Source organism: Ptiloglossa arizonensis, chromosome 7, assembly GCF_051014685.1.
Source record: "Ptiloglossa arizonensis isolate GNS036 chromosome 7, iyPtiAriz1_principal, whole genome shotgun sequence".
NCBI lineage: Eukaryota > Metazoa > Arthropoda > Insecta > Hymenoptera > Colletidae > Ptiloglossa > Ptiloglossa arizonensis.
Genome location: NC_135054.1, coordinates 24,351,362 through 24,375,310, shown reverse-complemented (window position 1 = coordinate 24,375,310; position 23,949 = coordinate 24,351,362). Strand labels below are relative to the sequence as shown.

The window sequence follows — 23,949 nt, the reverse complement described above, 5'->3', positions numbered from 1 at the left end:
CGTATACCTTAGAAATAAGTGGGAGGATTTTGAAAACTTTCAACAAAATTGGGTATTTTCTTTATCTCAATAGCAGGCAATAACAATACTTATTGTGATCAGGTAAGTAATTTTAACATTGTGAAATTTTTTTCAACCTCCTAGTAACTATAAGTTCCCTTTGCCCACTTATTCCTTCATTGTCTTCCATTTACAGTCTGCTCTATGTTCTAACGATACTCTTTCAATGAATACGGAAAGCATAGTTTGGGTATCATGTTGAGTATGTTTGTAAACAATTTATTTTTTGTTTTCTAATGCATTTAAAAACCAATTATGACATATCTAGACTTCTATTCGAGATAAAGGTGGTCATTTTAAGCATTCCTTTAACATATTGACCATTACGTCATACAGTCATGAATGAAAGTAATGTCCAGATGAATAAATATGTCAAGATGTGAATAATGTATTGCAGGAATTCAATAGATATTTGAAAACGTCGCCTCTGCAGAGATGGTCTAACTGAAGTAAATTATGAATACACCCAAAGTGACGTTTAAGATAATTCTTGTAAAATTAATTTCTCAATGTTTTTTTCCAAACGATACATAATTTTTGTTTGCTTTGGTAAATGTTTAACCAGTTAGTCAATGTCAATGTGTTAAAAGTAAAGAAACAATTGACGTAACACAAAAATGACTTTATATGGAAACAATGTTATATAAAACATATGTTTACATGAACCTTTATTGTGGTTTTAGGTTCTGAATCCATCCCTACAGTACTTGCCATGTATTAAAAAAACTCCCTGTATAATAAATTTAAGCGCTGTCATTTCCTAGTGAAACTGTGGACTGTGTTGGTTTTTTCAATCAAAAGTTATTCAAAAGAATGGTGATTCGATTTGCTTTCTTCCTTACAATTAATAAAACACAACCTAAGTATAAAGTCACCAATCGTCGTCGATATTATACTGAAACGATTAAACACTAACGGAACTTTCACCGCTACCACAATCTTCGTGAACACTTCCTAAACATACGAATAAGCTTATTCGTGTATCTGTATGTTACGTAAAAAAGATTTATTACAAAAAAAAAAAAGGAGAAGGAGCAGAGCGAACTCGCTCGTATAAATGCCGACTTTGGACAAGAAAAATTTTTCAAAAAGGAAAACCCAACGGGACTCCGCTCTTGGTATAAATATTCAAAAGCATAAACGATGAAAGAAATTCGTCAGAGCATACATGATTTCCTCGTTATGCATATACAGTACAAATCCGTATGAACGTCGTCATATGCATTGCATCTTGAAAACGTTCATAGGTTCTGCGGTTCAGTACAAAATATTTACTATATGTACAGATTGCTCTCTCTCTCTCTCTCTCTCTCTCTCTCTCTCTGTCTTTTCCCCCTACCCCTTTCTTCATACACTGTCCGACTTTTACAGATATATCAAACAACAGTTTCCATCTCTGCGGCCCCGCCGATATGACGTAAACTTAACTTTCCGTATACTAATTAATATCATGTACATGTATAATTAGATCTCTACACAACATAAGGTGGTGGTATGCAAAAGCTTTCATGTAAGTGCTCTAAGCTGCCCATCTAATCAATCTGTATTTACTGCGATTAATGAAATCTCTAAGCAGTCTTGACAGTTTCATAAAAGCTTGCGAAATGTATGTGTGTGTCTGTGTACTCGAAGTTATCATATTAATAATAGTGTCTTGGCACATTCTTCCTAACATATAAATATCATATTTGTGCTCATGTATGTATATATACGTGAGATATATCAGCTGAGCCTGTTTCATATAGCTGTTTATGTTTGCATAGGGTGTGAGATGTGTATAATTTACTGCAGGCACAGTCTGATGCTCGCGTTTATGCTATTACCAACGGTTCATCATCGGAAAAGCCTCGGATTACAGGGCTATCTTCTTCTTCTGCAAAAAGAAATATATTGTCGTTCACTTCTCAGTTTATTTTCTATTATAGTATACGATACTTCTTATGGACACGGTGATATTCAACAATGAGACCAAATAAACAAAACAATTGTCCTTAAATTTCTCTGTAGGAACAAAACTAAATAATAAGAAAACTAACCTAAACCATCTGTAGTTCCTGGGAAAGTCGCTTGCCCGCGTCTAGTATCATAATGACTATTAGCAAACTGGGTGAAAGTGTTAGACAACCTTCTATGTCTTACAACGAAATAAGCCAACGCAGATCCCAGAGCCACAATCAGTAAACAGATAGGTATTGCAAAAGACAGGATATTCGAAGTGTTCATTGTCACAGGTAGTTGATTCCCTGAAAAGTTCATTCATACATCATAGCTCATATATTAATACGTTCTAATAAAGCTGATGCATCATATAATGTATATATGATGAGCATATACCAAATTATCAAATGTAAACAAAAATGTATAAATTAGAGAGATAGTTTGACCTTTCGTATTCAAAATATCATGACTTAGACAATAAGATAAATACCCGCTAAACTGGTCCTGGTGCTCAAAATCTCGCTCAAAGGACTTTTATAGCCTTCATCGGTAACCAAACGAACAGCAAAAGTATAAATTACATCTGGCTTAACATCCTTGTAAGTATACGGTGGCTGTTCGGTCTCATAAACCTTAGCAATTGACTCATTCATCCTATTTGATCCTTCTACTACAAGAATCTCATAATGATAGGATGCACTCTTGAGGCTTTCTGGTAGATCATGCTCTTGCCAGAAGATAACATAGTCCTGATTCTCATGGAGAACTGTCAGTTGATGAGGTGGCGAGATATCAGGAGCCACGTAGATGATTGGCTGACTTGGGATTGCGTTATCAACATCAGTCGCTATAACGAATCGATAATTGCCACCGTGTTTTATCAAATTAAACGTATGCTTCATTATCGTTTCATTCGTCGGCGGCAGAGTAACAATGAAATGTTTATTGAGCGTCAACTCTGTCACGGTAATCTGAAATCAAAGCAACAACATACCTGAAGTAAACACTTCCTATAAATCTATTCATTAGCCCAGAAGTCGTACAGATTACGTGGACAGAATTACCACCTCACTTTTCTGAGGTGGACGTTCATTAAATGTCAGACGACATTTACCTAACTTAAAAACTATTCAATTGTCTTTACCCGAATTCTTTATCGACTATTTACTATATTGACAGTCTCCCATCTCATCTCCCCGATACTTTAAAAGTTCTGTAGTGATACTTAAAAGTTCTCATCATCAAATTATAAAAAGCTCGAAACTTACCGTATACGGGATGGGTTCATTGATCGTAAGGCAACTTGCGCTCCATGAAATGATTATAGTATCCGGCCTCTCCGTTGGCATGATCTTCAATTTCTTCGGTGGAGCGCGTTTATTGAAATTTGTTTGTACTGTAACCGGTGGACTCAAAGCACCCGCACCATAATCCCCATTCACACCGACTGCAAACATATAGTACTCGCAGGCCTCCAAATCCTTAATAGTAGTTGACAAGTTCGTGGTGAGAAACTTGTAATCTGTAAACGTAATTCCCTAAGATCAGTAAAAACCTGGTAATGCGGTACATTCGTTCCCCAAAGAATTACCTCTGAAGAATTCCACTATATCAACGGCATAATGAACCGCGTACTGCCACTTGATCTTCCGGGTGCTTTTTGGTGGATCCCATGACAGTTTTACTGTGGTTCCGTATGGTTTAACTAACAAGGCAACGAGTCTTGTCACCCATGGCAAAGCTGTACCTTCTGTAGTAGCGGATATGGTGGCGGCCTTTCCAACATATGTCTTACTTACAGCACTAATTTCAAAAATGTATGTAACTCCTGGAGCCAATTTAGTGACTTCTATCTGATTCTCCAATGTTGAAATCCCATGCAGCAAGGGATATGGAGCAGGAGCCTTTGGAGTAACTTGATATCTATCAACGTCTTTTAGTTGTTTCCAAGATAAGGTAATAGATTGATTTGTCGTTGAGACCACCTTGAGATCCTCAATATCGTCTATGTTTGCAGATCCATCAAAAGTCAAGGTTGCCACGTTAGAAGAGGCAGACTCATGGTCCCCGTTTTTTGCTATCACCCAAAATGAATAATTTTTGCCTGCCTCGAAGGGCATATCGATAATCGCTGATGTCTTGAGTCTAAAGCAAGAATTGAAAACGGTTATAATGCCAACTGCAGTTCTTGAAACAATTATTATGAAGAATCGTTATTCGGGATAATTGTTATAAGAAATAAATAAAAGTGAACATATCGATTCTGATTATTCCGAATAATGGTTCTTTGTAACTATTTTATCGAGAATCTTTATGCAACAGATTAAAATAATTATTTCTAAAAAAATTGCAAACCCTGTTCTAATGAATCGCGTGGGCGGTATCGGGGGCGCCACAAAGACTTCATAACCGATTATGGGTCCGTTTGGATGCAGAGGCGCCTGCCAAGTGACTTCTGCGCGGGTTCCATTGCCCTGCGTAACAGAGACGTTCCGTGGTGCTGATGGAACACCTTCCCCGGTCGTAACAATTAGATATTTTGCTGGTGGAAACACAGTAGACTGCCCCTTTATTCTAACATGAACCGTTACATTATAACGAGTATATGGCTTGAGGTCGTTCATCTGATATTCCATTTCCTCGATCCATTTGCTTGCATTGTTCCAGATTGCACCCGGTTCTGCATATGCTATAGACGGCAGGAACTCGAAAGTTACATTTGTGGGTATCGGTATCCACCAAAACAAGAAGAAACCGGTAGCGTTTACTGATCGTTCGTCGACTCCCATCACAAGAACTTCGTAAACACGGGAGCTATTCTTATCGCAGTTGTTCTCGTCAAAGCCATCCACGCAATTCGGATAACCATCACAAAAAGCCGCCAACGGGTAGCAATGAGTCTCGTCGCAAGGGAACAAACCCGGGAAGCAGGACGGCGTGGCTGCTGGACTAGAATGTTGCTCACCTGAACAGCCTAACTCGTCGCTCCCATCAGGACAGTCTACTACACCGTTACAGACATCTTTTATAAGTATACAAGCACCATCCATGCGACACATGAACTGGCCTTCTCTACAGGCGACCTGAACTCCATCGCAGTGCACCTCATCCTCTCCAGAGGAACAATCTTTTGATCCATCACATACCCATGCGTCCCGTATGCATTCACCATTCAGGCATTGGAACTGATGTCCCCGACAAACTTTGAGCTGCTCAGTGATGGATACAACAGTAGCGGTATCAACTTCCTTGGTATCTCCACATCCCATCTCGTCGGAATTATCACCACAGTCATCCACGCTGTCGCATTTCCACCAGTAAGGCACACACTTGTTATTCTTGCACATAAACATCCAATCGTTGCAGGGACTGCTGGGCAGTAGTGGAACCAACGGTGGTGGAGGAAACACTGCAACTGTACAATTCACCTCGTCCGAACCATCGGGACAGTCCTTGTCCTCATCGCATACCCAAGACTTATAAATACATCGATGCTTGCCCTGTAACGTTACGTTGCATGTAAATTGCCAATTCTCGCAAACCATATCGTTGCAGTCTGCCTCATCCATGCCGTCCGTGCAATCTGGTTCACCGTCGCATTTCCAAGCAGTTGGTATACACGCGTGATCTAATTTACATAAGATCTCATTGGATCTGCAGGTACTTGGCTCAACTTTTCCCGTGCAATCTCTTTCGTCGGAGCCGTCCCGGCAGTCATCTTCGCCATCGCATATCCATCTGTGCGATATACACCTACCGTTGTCGCAATTGAATTGTGAATCGGTGCAGTTCAAATATTTGCAATTTAATTCATCCTTTCCGTCCTCACAGTCCTTATCCAGATCGCAAATCCAATACTTTGACATGCATTCATTGTCGTCGCACTCGAAACTGTTCGGGCCACACGTGGTCCTGTTGCAGTGGATCTCGTCTGAGTTATCACCACAATCGTTGTCTCCGTCGCAACGCCAAAACGAAGGGATGCAGACATCATTATGACAGGCGAATTGATTTGCCGCACAGGTACTAGCAACACGTGGACACGTAGAGTTTGCAAACGGCCGGATGCCACCTGGGCACATGCAAACAGTCGCGTTCATCTCCATTCCGTCTGGACAAAGACAGACATGACCCCCGCGAGGTGCTCCTACACAAATGTGCGAACAGCTATTGTTGCTGCAAGCGTTCGTGCCAAATTGACTATTGTGCCCAAATACCTTCAAGTCCATCAAACCAGGCAGTTGCCCGATAATATTTGTTATGCCTAAACCGTGATTCTTGTCCGCAACAAATATCATTGACTGTTTCCAATCATCCCAATACATATTGTCCTTAAATACCGCAACAGCGAAAGGATGCGATACCCGTACGTTCTTCGAAATTACCTTCTTGAACTTCTTACCATCAAAATCACTAGACCCGATATAATCTTGCCTAGCATCTACCCAATAAATACGTTCCGATATATGGTCTATTGTTATTCCGTTTGGCCATTCAACGGTCGGTTCTACAAATAACCGCTTGACGTCCGTCCCATCAAGATTAGCCCTCGAAACAGAGGCATTACCCGGAGCCCAATCGGTCCAAAACATATATCCGTTCATTGGATGAACTGCTATACCTCTGGGCTTTTGCAGATTGTTAGACCCAAGGATGGTTCTTCGCATTCTCCCCATTGTGTGTATATCTGTCCTAATCACTTGAATCCTCATCTTAACACCGTCCACGAAATATAAAAGATTCGACACCCAGTCGAGTGCCATTCCTTCTATAGAGCTCAGGTCAGTTTCTACAAGAATCTCAGGATAATTCACGGCATGCGTAAAACACTGTCTGCCAATCGTATCGTTCACAATATCCGCCCAATACAGACAGTTGTTCTTTACATCAAACTCTATGGCTATCACGTTCTTTAAATCAAGAACCGGCAATTTTTCCAGTGTCTCTCCTATCAAATCGATGCGCGATATATGTTCTCGTTGAGCCACCAGCAAAAACTCCGACGTCTCTACAATAGGACATGGAATCTCGTCTGGTTCGAAGTTTCTGGCCATGCCACCAATGCATTCATCGTCGGCTATCTTTATGTACCCCTTCGTCCGATTATAAAATTCTCCAGGTTTACAAGTGGGTGGCACAACGTAAGGATCGTAAAAATTTATAGAGTTGTCGCGGATACAATGATACGGATAGCCATCTCTCATGAAACCAAAATCGCACTCATAATCGTTGTAATCGCACGGGCATATTTCCGTCCTTATGGGGCGATCATAGTCTACGCCTGTGTAACAATTTGTTCGCGCCGCTCTTCTCTGATAAGTCTCCATCCGCCCTAATACACATGTTATCACTGGTAAATCCGTACTCGATGGAGACCAAAATTTAAAATCATCCTCGTTACAATCTCTTTCGAACACGTTCCGCAAGTCAACCTTAATTATCAACCACTGATGCTGTCCGCTGTCTGAGCCAAACATTGTAAACACCGTCGTATTTTCCCCCGGTTCAGTCATTAGTCCGTACACTCGTAACATTTTTTCATTAAACTTGTACGATTGCCAGGATTCGCCTTCATCGACAGAATAAAAAAGTTCGCTCGTTTCACCGCGTGACTTGAAATATTTGACCGCTACCAACAAACCACCATGGTCACCCATATTGAAGAAATAGTAGTCCTTGAGAACTTGCTTCCACGTAAGACCAGCGTCTCTGGACACGTAAAGACCAGAATGACCTTTAAGATTTGGTCCTATAACTCCGGTTGCCATTATAATGCCAGGAGCGGACTTTGAACTCATAATCGATACCGATCTCGTCACGGGATACAACTGATTGAAACGTTGACTCAGGTGCAATGCGCAGTCTTTCGCACAGTGAATGTAAAATCCTTCGTTATTTGCAACAGGTGCTTTTATAAGGTTCCATGTTGTTCCATGATCGAATGTTATTAACGATACTAAATGTTCTGGTCCAATGGAGCCTGATTTCGGCGTTCCTTTTACTTGTGATGCTATATAAATACCGCGAAGACCCTCAACCTTATACAAGTCTGTAAATGCTTCGTCAGCTACATCGTTTAACCAACTGTCTTTCCAAGTGCGGTTTGGAAAGAATGTAAGAATTCCCTCAAGAGATAATACGAATGTTGCTTTTTTGTCATCTATGACTTCTGATATATAAAGATTAACTTGGGTTTCACTATGGGCGGTCGCAACAAAGACTCTATTATGTGAAACATCCGCGATGTAATAGCTTTCACAAGGTAAGTCTGTATTGAACTCAGCTTTAACAAAGCTCTTATTCTTATGTGACACATACAGATCCAAGACTACTGATCCATTTTTTATATTCTTCGAAATTGCAAACCTATAATCGCCTTCAACCTCAAAATCTTCAACATTTGTGATTACGACGACAGACTTTTTATTGAACTCTCTCATTTTCGGAAAATAAATCATTCGAAGATGTACTAAATCCGCCAATTCAAATTCCAAAATAGTATTTGAACCAGAAGGCTCTATATGTTCAACCACTAAATTAAATGTAGGGGACCAAAAGAATGCTTTCACATATTGGTACACTGGCTTCCATGTGAATCCTGTATCCATTGAACACCATAACTGAAGTAAAACATGAAAACATTGATACAATAATAACACACAAACAATATGTGGAATTAAAGATTGAAAACCTTACTTTGCGTGTGGCATCCACCTTATCAAGAGCGATGACAATTGAAGGATCTGCTTCATAAAATGAGATTTCACTTGGATGGAATGGTAGACCCACTTTTCGTATAGTTTCACCATTGTTGGATGTAATGAAAATGAAACTATTTGAACTGTCTACAAAGATACACTGCAAGACATAATAAATTATGAGAATAATGAAAACATACATAATAAAATGTTTAAAAATTAATCAAATATAAACTTACATATTTATAATATTTTGGATGATTGGTAAATTTGTCCAAAGTTGCATATTTTACATTTGGTTTGGTAGAGATTATAAACATGTCAGTCTTGTTCACAAATGTATCACCATAATCGTAACTTATATATACAGCACTAGGATTACTGAGAACAGAAACCTTACTTCCTTGCAGTTCTACAAGCACGGTAGGTGTGCTGTCTCTTGCTAGACATATTATTACATTAGATCCTTCACCGACCCAATGAACCATTAATTGTTGATGGGAATCATTCAAAGCATTAACCTGCAAACATAAATGTATTAATGTGTATGACAGTTATTTACCTTATGTATCCATTTTTTGTTTCACTTGTACACTCTTTCATATTTAGATATCACAAAATATACATTTCTATATGTAAAAAGTTTTTATTTAATTTCAAACAGCTAATCCATTGGATTTTTGTAATCTTAGATTAGACTGTACCTTTATTTATTGTTTTTGGTACATGATAGAAGTTGTCAAATAATATCAATCATAATACAGATAAGGATAAACTGATAACGAACATATTTAAAAAAACAAAGGTTGCACAGTAAATTCTTATTATTGATTCTTGAAGAAGTTGATACATGTCTATAGAATCTGCGTATGATATGTGTATATATATATTATATTGCATTAAAAAAATACAAGAAGGAATTCTTCAATCTTCAATAGATAAATGTAACATATGATTCGTAAGCTGTTTTTAACTCTTGGAAAACTATTACCTCATATTAAGTGAATACATGTAAAATATAATGGTTTTTCTCCTCTAGTATTTACTTAACATTACAACAAATAATGGTCTGAAAAGTATTTAAAATACAATTTAGCAATACACAATGGTATCAATTTATTCAAAATTAATAAAATATTATTTTAGTAATTAAAATTTATTAAAACTAGTGTAATCATCTCTTAAGATATTGTATCAGTTTATGTTTTGAATACAATTAATTATCCATACATGTAAAAAAAAATTTTAAAGTCATAAAATTATCTTTAATTTTTCCTTGTACTTGCTTTAAATAACTTCAAGGTCTTTGTTTCTGTGGCACAAGAAAGAGTTTGATATTAATCAATCAGTAATAACATCCTATATTAAAAAAGAATTAAAGGATATTCTTGTAAAATCACTATAAATATTCTGTCAAAATGTAATAAATGTTTGAGATTCATAATTTATTGTAAAACAATAGTATAAATGCTTTTATTAAATTAATTTTTGCTATGAAAATTAATATTACATTGAAATTTTAACTATTGATATGGGTGACTAATATCTTAATCTTTAATATTATAGTATATGTACTTTATGGTAATGTATTCTGGTTTAGATACTGATGACACATATTTTGTGTAAGTATTTACGTATGGGTAACTTAGCATTTCATTGTGTTCAAGAGCATGACATGTACCTATGACTAATTGTCATGTACTATCATATCAGAACACTTGGAGTGCATTATTTATTTACACAGAGCAAATTTCATCTTTTCCTTGTATTTACTTTATCATTAATAAAGTACATACATTTACAAATATATCTCCTATATCAAATAACAAACCTACAATTAATCATATATTTTGGAATTGGAATGTTTTTACTTTTATGTTGGACACACATTTTTTCTTTTTTTTTTTCGATTTTTAACAAAGAATAAATATTTACGAAAAAGAAAGAATTAGATTTTCAATAGTAGTAATTTAATTTACCCCGTCATATTATAACCTTTATTCATTAAACATAAATTGTTTATGTACAAATACAAAACGTAAAATATATTTTAATCAAAACATAAGCGATTTTGTCCAACTTATGCGTCATAAAATGACTTTTAAAGTCAGATACGTATCAATGTACGACGATAACGATCAACGAGAGCTTTATTCAACAAAATCCTCGAATGAAAACGATAAATAAATAAATGAATACAAATTCTGGTGAAAAATTAAAGGAAAGACATACAGAGCGGTTACTGACCTCTGCATGTCAATAACAGAACGACTATGACGCTATTACGTTTCGTCAGGATTGATTAAATTTAGTCCGGAAGAGACATAATACGACAATTACGCTCTCCGCTGGTCGGCGCACAAAGGCAGTGCTGTACGCTGGCCTTATTAACTGCCACGTAAAATTCTAAAATCGTCCCTATCGGTGAACAACAAGTCTGCAAAGATAAGGCAACAAAAACAAAGCAAATTATGCGGGAAATGGGTTAATGGCATTTCCGCTAACCGCGCACGATCGAAAGAATTGAATCGTTCACGACACTCAGAAAGATGATTGTGTACCTTCGTCAGGATGTTTGATTTATTATTTGAATGCACTGGAGGGACATCCCTTCGGGTTCGACTAGATGACGTTTCCCTGGCATCATCCGAATGTTCATTCCGGTTAATGACAAGCGGCTGTTTGTAACCGTACGAATCATGATTCCTTGCGACGAAAAGCGTATTTGCTTTGTCACCGTACCTCACTCCATTATTCGAAATCGTTAACAGTAGTAAATGAAAAACAAGCGCGGAGTAATAAAAGGCCGAACTGATGCGGCCGGCCATCTTGCTCAGACTGACTTTCTTTAATGCCATTACACACACCACATATATATATATATATATATATATATATATACACACACACATATATATATACATACATAATACATGCATTATACACACACAAACACATGTGCATTGCATACAGATGTCATATATATGATATATATATATATATATATATATATATATGTATATGTATATATGATATATCTATACAAGGTGTTCCGGAAATCTCCACGCTTCTCAGAGGAATAAAGTAAATTTCAATTGTGTCTATATGACACAAATATAAATATATTTTATTGCATTTAAATTGTTTGAAGTGAATTGGGAATTACTGGGAATACATTGGGAATGCATTCAAAAGTATTGAATTTATGCATACCACAAAGAGTTTCAACATACAAGGCAATACGATAAAGAAAGAGAATCAGAAAATAACCTCTAAAATGTTTGAAAAAATGCCTCACGATAAATTTAGCTAATATGTGATTTGCATATGGAAATCATTAATTAGTCTAAAATATTGCCGTAATATTGAACAATATTAAATCAGATTACAAGCTTTTGGAATGAAACAATCACTTTGTTCAGAACTTATGGAATTCAATGTAGATAACAAATGCAGGCGCAGGGAAAAGTATCGCACATTGAATACGCGACCAAGAGGTTATCATTGGTTGCATTTTGGAACACCAAGTAATGCAAGATATAAGTACTTACATTCAAATTACGATTATCATGAGAACCATTTTCGAGAATTGTACAAAATATCACTTGTACATAATTTTAGATATATATTGTGGCATGTTCTATAAATTTTACACGTGAATTATATCCAGTTGAAGGAAAATTAAAAATAATATAAAAACGCAATTAGAATTATAATAAAAATCATTTATTCTGATATTTATGTAAATTATTTAATTTCAAATATTGAAATAATATGATTCCTAACGTCCTTGAATAATTATTGGCGTAGTAGCCAATAAAAAGAAATCTTTGGAACAAAATTGAAAACCGCTGTTGGGGGACTAAGTACTTTAATGGTGGCTTTCAGAAGTAATAATAAAACTACATTAGATAATGGGTTTCATTTCCTGGCGACATCAATGTCTTCCCTACGCTGCGTACATACACGTATAAAGATCATTGTAATGGAAAATATTTTCGATCTATTCCTTAATCATGGAGCAAAATACTAGATAGTAGTAAAATGTGAAAACATGATTTTTATGAAAAATATTTAAAAAAAAAAATGTTTTTCGAAAGTTCTATACTTCAAAAATTTTTGAGTACGCAATTATAGTTACAAAATTGAACTATACAATTTTTATATTAAAAATAAATTACATGGAAACAATAAACTTCAATTTGAATATTATTAATTAAAATCACTAAGAAAATAAACATTTTCTGTAAACAAATGTTCTCTTATGCAGTATATCTGTCTGAATCTCTTTTTTTTTATCAAAATTATTTTACAATGACCCTACATTGTTTTCATTAACACTACATATATAAGCGTATAAAAAAATATATGTAATTTTGGACTTATACAGGTTAATTCAAAAGTAGTATTACAAAACTTTTGGTTGTATTTTATTGTTTGACTTGAAAGTAAGACATGTTAGTCTTTCACGTTTATTACAACTTTCTCTTAATTTTGAGATATCGAATGTAGTTGTAAAATTTTGAAGTGCTATTTTTGAATTACCTTGTGCAAAATGTTCTTAGGAATTACGGTGGGGAATATTCTGTACACGAAGTACAATCGGATAATTTTACAATTATCATATATTATCTATTACTTTAATAATTTTTATTTCTTATAATTTACTGATCTTCATTATTTCGTATTTATATTTATATTTATATATATATATATATATATATATGTATATATATATTTATGTATATATATATATATATATATATATATATATATATATATATTTATTTATTTATATATAAAACACATAGCTATGAAATATCAAGTTGTGTAGTGTAGCAATGCGACTCCAAATATTTAAAAAACATTCACTAAATGCACATGCATTAAATTAGAAAAAAGCGAACGTGTTGTCGATTTTGATTAAACTGTTGTTGCCATTATTTTTATCCATCTCCTAAGCATACTGCGTTGCCCGTGATTGTATGTACAAATCAGTGAAGCGCACGGTACAATAGGTAAAAAACATCAGACGTTTCACAAAACACATTTCCCGCATGTGCTACGCAGAGGATCCACTGAGGAAAACGTTGTTACCGATAAAGAAAGGAAGGTACATTCCAAAACATGGAACAAGTCGTCATCAGGTTGCTCGAGTCACATTAAAATGAGACGATAGAACAGAAATAAACTCTCTCTAAAAGTCAATCGTTAATTCACACTGAAAAAGTTTCAGGCACGGTCCTTCATAAACTTCGCTTACATACTATAAGAAACAAAACGAACGTGATAAATATTTCAAAAAGAAAAAATAAAGAAAGTTAATAATCGCGCAAGTCGCAACGCGAAAGTCCAGTTAGAATCAAGCGAGACACTTTAAGTGGAATCAATATCAATTAAACTGATTGTAGTCAATGATAAGCACACGCTTGATAAGAACTGCATTGCACGCAGAGAAGTCTACAGCACAATTAAACGTCTCTCTTTCTTTAATTCCATAGAATCATGATATTTGGGATTGTATAAGAGGAAACTTCGAATTATTACACAGTGTTCCATTCTTTATAATTCTCCAATGCGTTATTCCCTTAGGGCGCAGCATATTTAACAATTTGTTAAAAGCTAATTTATATTTATATATATAATATTTATATATTTATTTATATATTTATATAACATGTCCCAAGTTAGTGTGCTTCTTAAAAATATATGGCAGTCATTGAAACGCAAACATACTGTTTGCGGAAAAACGCGAAATCAAAGTACAATAAGAAGAACAGAGTCGAGAGGAAGTGTGGAGAAATTGAACTGTTGGTTGAACTTTTTCTATAGACATGAAATAAAAACGGGATAAATTATAAATCAGATGATAACATATTTTGCTGCTTAAGGTGAGCAACATTTATCAGGTTGCTGCATAAATTCTATAAACAATCTCTTGTTAAATATAAATGAAAATATTATCACTTCTAAGAAAGCCTCTCTACAAATTTTTTGGTACAAAATATGACAAATTCAGCACAAGTGTTTTCATTACTCTAACGTTTAACAAGTATTCTCGCTAGTATTTAAAATGATAGAAAATACAGTCCTTTTAAGGCATTGCTTGCTTTACTAGTTTCTTTTTTAATAGTATAATCAAAAACTGTTCTAAAGAAGGCATTGTTTAGCATGTAAAAAGAATAGTAATGCTTTTTGAGACATATTGGCAAGTACTACATTGCTCAAAATGAAGAGTCATCTACTGGAATAACTTTCATAGTATAATGAAAATGCCCAATATATTTTAAAAAATATTTCAGTTTACAAATTAAACATTCAATAAATATATTACTATTTTTAGTGTACAGTTTAATTCTTATTTCTGATATTTGATTCTTCATTTTAAGCAATACATATAGTTCAATTCTGAATATAAGGTATCTTTAATGATCACATTCCTATCTTATAAGTCTAATAGCTGATAGAACTCTTGCAGCAATCTAATAACAGCTTTAAAATCTATGTTTTGTTTCTATTAAAAATTACAGAAAGGGTACCGTTGTCATGACCGATTATAAAATGATATGAAACATAAAGTAATATCGCGTTGAGTTAATTTAAATTGTGTTTGGCGCAAACAATAATACATCACGTTCAAAAGATAGTTCAAAAAGATGTCCGACAACGAGATACCCTGATAGCATATACGATAAACTTTTTGATGATCGATACATTCAAGTGAGTAAACGCTCGATCACGCTAACGTGGGACATACCGAATGTGTGTCACTTTCTCAACTAGCGATATATTGCAAGTGTCCAAAAATTCCTTGAAGAACTAAAAACGCAATTAGACTTCGAATGGCCTACACGCGCGTGAAGTATTTAACACATACAGACAGCAGTTTAAATATTCTATTATTCCGTGGCTGATAGTAGTCGAGATGTAGGCATTTCATTAAATGACTTGTTTAGTAAAGGTCGTCCTTCAATTCATTTCGTAAAACACCATGGCCGTGTGTGTGTGTGTCTTCTAATTTGTTATGTTAGCGTTGCTTTAACCACACAGAGCGACGAAACATTTCTCTTTAAACGCGTGTTGTGCTGAGCGGCTTATACCGAACTTCACTGCTCCAGTTTAGCTGAAAATTGGCAAACAAAGCGAGCGTTAAATTAAAATATTAACGGGGTGTAGGAACATGTGTTACATTAACTTCATGTGAGTGGTAGTTTTGTAAATCTTTCATCTGACATCGTTATGTTTTTATTGACGAGGCCCAGAGCAAAACAACGTGTATCAAAACTATTGATATATTTACCTTATCATAGAAGAATATGTTGTATCGAAAAACCAATTTTAACCCTCTGACCAGTGGGTCAGATTGCGTATAACGAATTTGCATGTACGTTTTTTATAATTGACTGTCTACTTTTAGTGGGCGTACATATACAGAATGTCCCGGATTTTAGTATTCAAACTTTTTCGGTACATTTTATGGGACTAAATAAGAAAAAAGAAATGTTGTATAAACATAAATTCTTTAAACTTTTTTTAACCCGTAGTTTAAACTGAATTTAATTTCTATTTTATTTCGCGTAATCGAATGCATCGTTAGTATTTTTGCATTGATTCATTTATTGCGGAAATTTATTCGTATTCGGTAAATATTTTCTCTAAAGGTTCTCCACAGATAACAGTCGAGTGGCGTAAAGTCAGACGATCTTGAAGGTCAAAGGGTTGGCCCAACTTGACCTATCCGTCTGTGAGTAAACTGATTATTCAACCATTACCGAACTTGTGTTCCGCAATGTGTCGGACAGTTATCCAATTGTATTTACAATGTTTTGGATAAAAAACAATGGAACGTCTTCTAAAAAATATGGTAATTCATTTTTTGGAATATGCGAAAAGTATCGCAGTTAGCGCAAGTCCGTTACTATTTCCAAAGTATATACCGAGAAAATTTGAATACTATTATCTGGAACATCCTGTACACAAGTCCTTCATATTCAAATAGTTAATTACATCTAAACAAGGTATTTATCGTTAAAATACACAATTGTTAGTTATGATAATTTAAATAAAACTCCACCGAATAAGGTTCACATAATTAAATTTATAATAATGCCCGAATATTGATTAATAATCCTAACATGTATAAAATTAAAATAATGACGCTCCAGCCTCTTGAAAACTTATAATTCATGTACGAAATGAAAATCGGGTGGAATGTCCACAAGGAAACACAGCACAATCCATTTTTTCCTTACCATTTTATTATTCCTAAAACCGGTTGTTAAGAGGAAAATATTTGAAACAAATATTGAAGTTATCCGAATAAAGACTCCTTGTATGTATGACACAGTTTGTCCACAGAATATCTCCTTTGATACACTTCAATTTTAATTTAAAACATTTTATCTCAAATGATGTACAATTTTACAGATAATAAAATGGACAGGCTGAAATGGACCACTCTTGTATATTGGGAAAACATTACTACGTCTTAAAATATTTTTTAATGTTGCTAAATGAATGCTATCCTATTGCTCAAGGTTTGACGGGCATACGAATGCTACACACAAATTTGAACAATTGAAGTCATATGCATGAATCAGGTTCATTTTTAGCAGCTACACTCTTTTAGAAGTCGCATGTATGTACAATTTACCTTCAATGGAAAGGCAATAACGTTTACGTTTTACAAACGAAGATTTCTGAAAGTTCTCCGATAGCAAAGAAGCGTGAACAAATGAATGATGTAATGAATAAGCAATTATAAAAAGGTTAGCCACAATTATAATCCAACAACGATACAAAATATTTTAATATGTCTACGCATATAATAAATACACATACTAGGCGAACGAAAGAAACATTTTATGAAAGCAATGAAAAATGCGAATAAAAAGCGCCTGTGAACTGAGCTGTTGGATAAACGTGACGCGTTAAAACGAGTGTGTTTCATATATTCGAGTTGTATAAGTTTTTTGAAATTGTAAAAATGCTTGGAAATGTTTTGTCGCTAAAATACAGCAATCTATTAGGTATTACAGTCACCCATCTCGCTATTCGTTGATTAGCTGACACTTAACTTAGTGTAAGCGAAACTATTTCAGCGATCGATTCTTTTTTGAACTTTGCCACCAGTCTTTCGGGTTTCACACTAATTCATACACATTTCTTTAATGCAACATTTACGAGATTCTATTCTTACCATACTTATGCAAATGTATACTCGTTGAGTTTTAAAACTCTTACACATAGAACCATAAAATTTAGAAATGTCGAAACATTTAATATCAATTTTTAATTTAACATTCAATTATTATACCACTCGTTGAGTTTTATTTATGATAGTATTTTTTCTAGAACGAAAAAAGTCAATGAAAAGTAAAGTAAAAATTAACTATCCTCGATCATACAAATGAATAATTTTTACTTTACTTCAAGCAAATACTTAAAATCTTTGGAATACTTTCGTTAAACATAATATATCAGTATACTCAATCGTTACAATAGTTGGAAATTATAATAATTTTAGTCCGTAATCTATAATGAAATTAATCTATGTAAAAATTACGTATAATTATACCTAACGGATAACGAAATATGACTGTAGTTAGCGACTCCGAAGTTTCACAGAAACTAAAGGAACCTCTAGAATATGAAACACAGTAAGCACTGCACATACACGTTCTCCTGCTTAGAGAACCTTGGTAACCATTCCGCATTCACAATTGGAAGAACATTCCTCTTGTACTTCTCGAGATGCTAATCATAATGAAAAAAAGGAATAAAAAGGAACAGAAGGAGAAAACAACTGGAAAATGATGATCAATTAATCGTGCAGTAGTACGACGGTAATGATCTAGGATTTGTTGTGCGACTCACCGCCAATCACTAAATGTTGTTCCAATTGTGTACTGTTTTCTTAAGTTCATTGGTTTCACTTTCTATTTTTTGGCTTTTCTAAAATATGATAAATGCAATATGATCGAATGAAATGGATGTCTGCCAGCGCTAATCGTATGATGGAATGACTGGGAAGACCTCGAATCTTTCAATTGTCATTCATTCTAATGCTCCGAGGTGATCACCTGCCACTCGTATAAGGATGATCAATGACACTCAAGGAAAGAAGCAAAGTATCCGTTAATACCTACACTTTCAAACGTACAATGGACTTCGTTACTTAGCTTTCAGAGACACAGACGGCGAGAGGGGCTATCAAATTAGATCATTGCATAATTAATTGAAAAAAATAAGAAAGTATTTTAAATCTAAGTCGACATACACCGTTACCCCTGTAAATATACCTTTACTAGGTCTTCCAAAACGAACAATTAATAATAATTGATTAACATTAACTAACATTTAACAATCGCTCGACACAGCACAAATTAAAATATAATCAATGCTCATCGATGATGAAAATATGAGAAACATCGTGTACAATTGTGAAAATTTTTTAAAACTCATTATCGACTCGCAAGGCGAACGATAACAAACAAGATTTGAACAAAGCACGTGGTCAACAAATGCTCCTGTTTCCTTTCAAGTTCCATGAATCTCATTACTTTACGCGATACGTTGGCGTTACGTAATGTCATACGCGGAGTACCATACCAACTTTTCCAGAATCTCCTATCTCTAAACTCACTTTTTCTTGAGAGTGAAGAAGCTACGCCGCTTGGTTTCGGCTTGTGTGGGAGCGGGCAAAGTATGCGCCCTGGACGTACTTGCACCTGATGCACCCTGTGCTGCTTGATTCAATACAGTAACCCATTCGTTCATTTCAACATCGTCTTTGGCCTGGAACAGGAAGTCGGATCCGCTTTGTGATCTGTAATATATAGGAAGAAATCGATCGTTTCGAACCACCAATTCAAACTATACGTGTCGGAGTAACTTACAATATTAAATTCATAAATTATTATTTGGCAATGCGAAATAGTTATAGTGCCGCTATTAATCTAGAAATCTTACTTTACTCGGAAGACATGTTTCTTCTTAGTGTAATCGTTTGCTACGGTAATAGTCGCGCCTCTCAGGTCAAGAGGAGTTTCTCCCTTGTACGGTTGATCGGGCGCAGCCTTGTACGACTTTTGGTCCGTATATACGTACAAACTTTGCCCACGAACAACCATGTACACCTTGTGCCAGGATCGATTGGACGCCTTCTTGGTTGTGCTTTCCCACTCGTGTTTTCTTTGCAATACACCTTCGAATTCGTCGTCGGTAGGGCTTCGTTGTTCTGGAAAAGCGAAACATAACGTAAAACAACTGAGAAACGCAAGGAGTTATTTCATTTAATAAATCATTAATGAGAGAAAGAAAAAAAGAAACCGAATTATCTACGTTACAATTAACATCCAGTTTCCATTGCATATATGATAGAGCTGCGAACATGTAACACAATTAATTACTGGTACTTATGTCATACATTTATTACAAAATTACCCAATTTGGACAGGAATACCTAAACAGCTTTCAAATATGTTAGATGATGCTAGATGCAATTTAAATACCCAAACATACACGCATTCTTGGTACAACACCATTTGTAAACAGATTCAATTCCAATCGCATACAATTAGTAGGATGCAGCATAAATTTGTCATTACTGTTAATATTATCGTACCCCATATTCTTAATATCTTATTTCTCATCGCACATCCCATTATCATTTAAACATACAGCTCGAAAGATTAGGGATACACACTCGTGAAAGTATTCCAATTTTGTCGAGTAATAAAACTCAAACCAGGCTGAAAACAGAAAGATTAGTAATTTTTCGGCACTAAAAAAAAAGGTTTGGCTTTTCCAGAATAATTAACATCTAGATAACAAAGAATTCATTAACTTTATACTAACTAATGTTAATTCCATTAGATTGTTGACATTCAATCACTTCTTATCACTGAATTGCTTGAGATCTGCACGAAGGAAGATGAAATGATGGGTATTACGATGGAAAGATAAAGGATCGTTCACGTAAAGAATTGCTTACCGGAAATGCTGCGTTCATCATCACTCACGCCACTGCGATCTAAACTCGGCGACTTGGCAGACTTTCTCCAGCGGAAACTTCTGAATGGTGACTTGCTGCGACTACGTTCCTTACGTCTTAAAGTACCAGACTCGGAACCGCTTCCACCTTTCGGAGCTTTCAACGATACACGTAACACACACGATATTATTAACTACTTACTCTTCACATTGAAAGCCTAATTTGTAGAATTGGTCAGGGATAGGGGTTCGTTACTATATAGTACCGTATTTACACGAATCGATGCCAATTTCAAGTTCGTTCTGTAAATACTCGTGCAACATGCTCATGCAAGAAATTTTTGCTTTCCCAATTGCTTCTAAATAAATAAGTATCTTGCAAAAATTGTTGGAAAGAAAAGAATATTGCTTCTCAAGCATCGTGCAAGGAGTGGATATTATAAAAAGAGCTTCTAAAGTAGAGAAAGTAGAATTGTTTGTCATCGCTATGAATTTCGACAAAATTTGATAATTTTTTCAAGTAGTTACGTACGTGTATGTGTGTATATATGTAATGAACCCGTAACGTGTCATTTTTTTCTTCTAATAAATATTCTTTTAAGGAAACATTGAGATATTTATAAATACAATGGGGGGAAAAATAGTCCACGCAATGATTTTCATTACAAAAACCTTCCAAGACAATACGTATAAACGAAAAATTGATTTCTTCCCTCTTCAGCTTTTGTTTTAACGATAGAATGGGTATTCAGCAATGTTCATATTTTTTCAGAGAAACGAACATAACTTTTTACAAGAAAGAGCTGTTTTTATCGGCGAACAATCGTAATGACTTTTAACCAATCTTTTGAAAAGAAAGTATTAGAACAGAAAGACACCTGTTGTAGCGAGCAACCAGAAACACAATTGGAACCCAAGTTGCATCTAATACCTGTACCGATGAGTCCAGCGCCGTCTTGGTCAGGTGTCGCGATAATCAATTTAAAAATGAAAACTATATCGCTGAACGATTACAAGGGGAAGTACTTGATATTACTTTTCTACCCGTATGATTTTACTTTCATATGTCCCACAGAACTGATACAGTTCAACGATCGTTTGGAAGACTTTCATAAATCAGGTATAGAATTTTTAATACATACTCGTTGGCGTAAAGAACTAGTGCCAACTACATTAATAACCGATATATCAAACATTAGTATCGAACGTTGATTTACATTTTTCGAACAATATCTATCGTCTAACTCGGTGCTTTTATTTTAATGCAAAAGATTGCGAAATAGTCGCAATTTCTACGGACTCGGAATATTCACACCTTGCGTGGATCTTTACTCCACGAAAACAAGGTGGTCTGGGTGATATGAAATTCGCTGTTCTATCGGATAAAAATCACAAAATATCTGAGATGTACGGGGTACTTATCAAGGAGGAAGGAATATCTTTAAAGGGGATGTTTGTAATCGATAAGGATCAAGTGATCCGACACATCGCAATCAGCGAGAATTGCTTGGCACGTTCTGTCGATGAGGCATTACGAATCCTGGAAGCTTGTCAATTGATGGACAAAATTGGCAATATTTGTCCTTCCGGCCCAAGAGGAAGAAGTTCAGACGAAGAGCCAAATTACTTTAGTATTATGTAATCACGAATATCCGGTATATGCAACAATCGACATTTCCTCTTGTACATAAACTTTTTCGTAAAAATATTTTGGAAACATTTGTTTTCCGTAGTTCGTCGTATTTGATTTTTGTAACACGTCCTATTTGTTTCTTACTCGAGGTTTAAAGGCACAATTTTTTTTTTTTTTTTTTTTCGAACGACGAATAAAGTGATTAGTGATCCTTTAAGTGGACTTACTTGTTGGACTGGACAGACCTTGTGCAGATTTCGCGGACGAGGGGGTGGCGGGTGGTGTTGCTTCTCCTCGCATAGATAGACGTGCAGGTTTCTGAGCATGCACTACACCACATACCAATTTTATCATGCTGTAGTTTAGAATTAAATAGATAGGCTAAGGGGAAGTAATGCTACTTTACGAAAGTTGGATAACCAATATAATAATCACTACGTTACAGTTGCTTAATTATAATTTATGAACTGAATATGAGCCGCAATTTTTCAGGAAAAAAGAAAATACGATGCGAGGGTTTTATTAGGTTGTAACATACGAGATAAACTGTATCCGATTATATTAATAATTGTGCACAAAGCTGAACGAAATCTCGTTTACGACATTCCGTAGTAGTTACCGTATTTAAAAAGTTGTATAAAAATGAAATTCTACTCGTCGAAAGCGTTGATTATTAAAAAATCGTTTTGTTCCAACGTAACTCGCAAGATGTTTTATTTGTTGCAACCCAAAATAATTTAAAGAGTTTAATGATTAAGAAAAAAATGAAACAAGGACTGCGGATAAAGTAGCAACAAACGAACAATTAGCTATACAAGCTTCTTTCTACTGTTGTAGGAAACTGTTACACATGCACAAATAAGCACAATTCAACGTTTACAACACCTTCAAATACAACCTCCCTCCCATTCTCTCTCTCTCCCACTCATTCACTCGCTTTCTTTCTTTTTTTTTTAGCGCAAAAATAGTCTTTCCGAGATTCGTATTAGTATAATAACTATTCAACAGACGTGCGATTCAATTTTAATTTTGAATCTCACTGAATCAGATCCAAAGAACGAACAATCTCAGTTTCAATAAACGATTGTGTTGTAGTTCAGCCAGAGCAACTCCATCACCTGCTATAAAGAGTTAATAAAAGCATGTAAACGGTTACAACTGTGATTATAGCGGTAAGCGTAGTTGTCCTACAAATATGCTGAAAGAGTCAAAGTTCTTTGTGAAATGTACAGTTCGACCGATGTTGCGCAAAAGTTACATTATATTATATATGGATACAATTGCACAATACGGGTTAATCTTAATGTGAAAAGAAAAAAGGAAAACCTGTTGCGAAATGCTGCCATTAATAGATGATTTAATCTTATGGTCCATCACCAGCTTAAAGAATCAATGTAGCAGGATCTGTACGTAAAATGTAACTTAATTTAACCATTAAATACCAGACTTTTGTTTGTAGAAAAAGAAAATAACATTGACGAAGGAAGAACGAAATCAACACTTTCGATAACACATAAAAAACTGGTATTTAATAGAGCGACACAATTACGAACAATAAAGTTAGTGCAGGCTACACCATTTCATTTCTAACGCTTTGTCTATATCCTGAAAAAGATCGTTCTTGTG

The 23,949-nt window shown here is 35.0% G+C and overlaps 2 protein-coding genes across 7 annotated transcripts in view; both read right to left on the bottom strand.

Annotated features, from left to right (window-relative positions):
- Positions 1-1,585: 1,585 nt before the first annotated feature.
- On the bottom strand, positions 1,586-11,524 carry LOC143149581 (sortilin-related receptor). The gene is made up of 9 exons (XM_076317120.1): positions 11,258-11,524; positions 8,936-9,217; positions 8,695-8,856; positions 4,354-8,618; positions 3,590-4,143; positions 3,267-3,520; positions 2,489-2,969; positions 2,097-2,303; positions 1,586-1,933 (listed from the first exon to the last, which is right to left on the bottom strand). Exons 1-9 carry the CDS (start codon positions 11,522-11,524, stop codon positions 1,872-1,874), a joined length of 6,534 nt encoding a protein of 2,177 aa, XP_076173235.1. The 3' UTR covers positions 1,586-1,871.
- A 3,192-nt stretch (positions 11,525-14,716) lies between these two features.
- Beta-spec (spectrin beta chain) overlaps positions 14,717-23,949 on the bottom strand; it is a 29,823-nt gene continuing 20,590 nt past the window's right edge. For 2 of the 6 annotated variants that reach the window (XM_076315512.1, XM_076315513.1), the window contains 5 exons: positions 22,551-22,652; positions 20,692-20,847; positions 19,668-19,935; positions 19,342-19,524; positions 14,717-15,819 (listed from right to left, as the gene is read on the bottom strand). In XM_076315512.1, coding sequence (XP_076171627.1) covers positions 15,816-15,819; positions 19,342-19,524; positions 19,668-19,935; positions 20,692-20,847; positions 22,551-22,652 — 713 coding nt within the window. In that variant the 3' untranslated portion in view covers positions 14,717-15,815. The other 4 variants (XM_076315515.1, XM_076315516.1, XM_076315514.1 and 1 more) reach the window with 3 other exon arrangements.

What these genes read in the sequence shown, in the direction of transcription:
- LOC143149581 (XM_076317120.1), bottom strand. Translation starts at nt 11,524, where the DNA reads ATGGCCGGCCGCATCAGTTCGGCCTTTTATTACTCCGCGCTTGTTTTT. An exon ending in ATCCAAAATATTATAAATAT is followed by an intron (nt 8,857 to 8,935) that starts GTAAGTTTATAT and finishes TATGTCTTGCAG; the next exon opens with TGTATCTTTGTAGACAGTTC. An exon ending in ATGAACCCATCCCGTATACG is followed by an intron (nt 2,970 to 3,266) that starts GTAAGTTTCGAG and finishes CTTTGATTTCAG; the next exon opens with ATTACCGTGACAGAGTTGAC.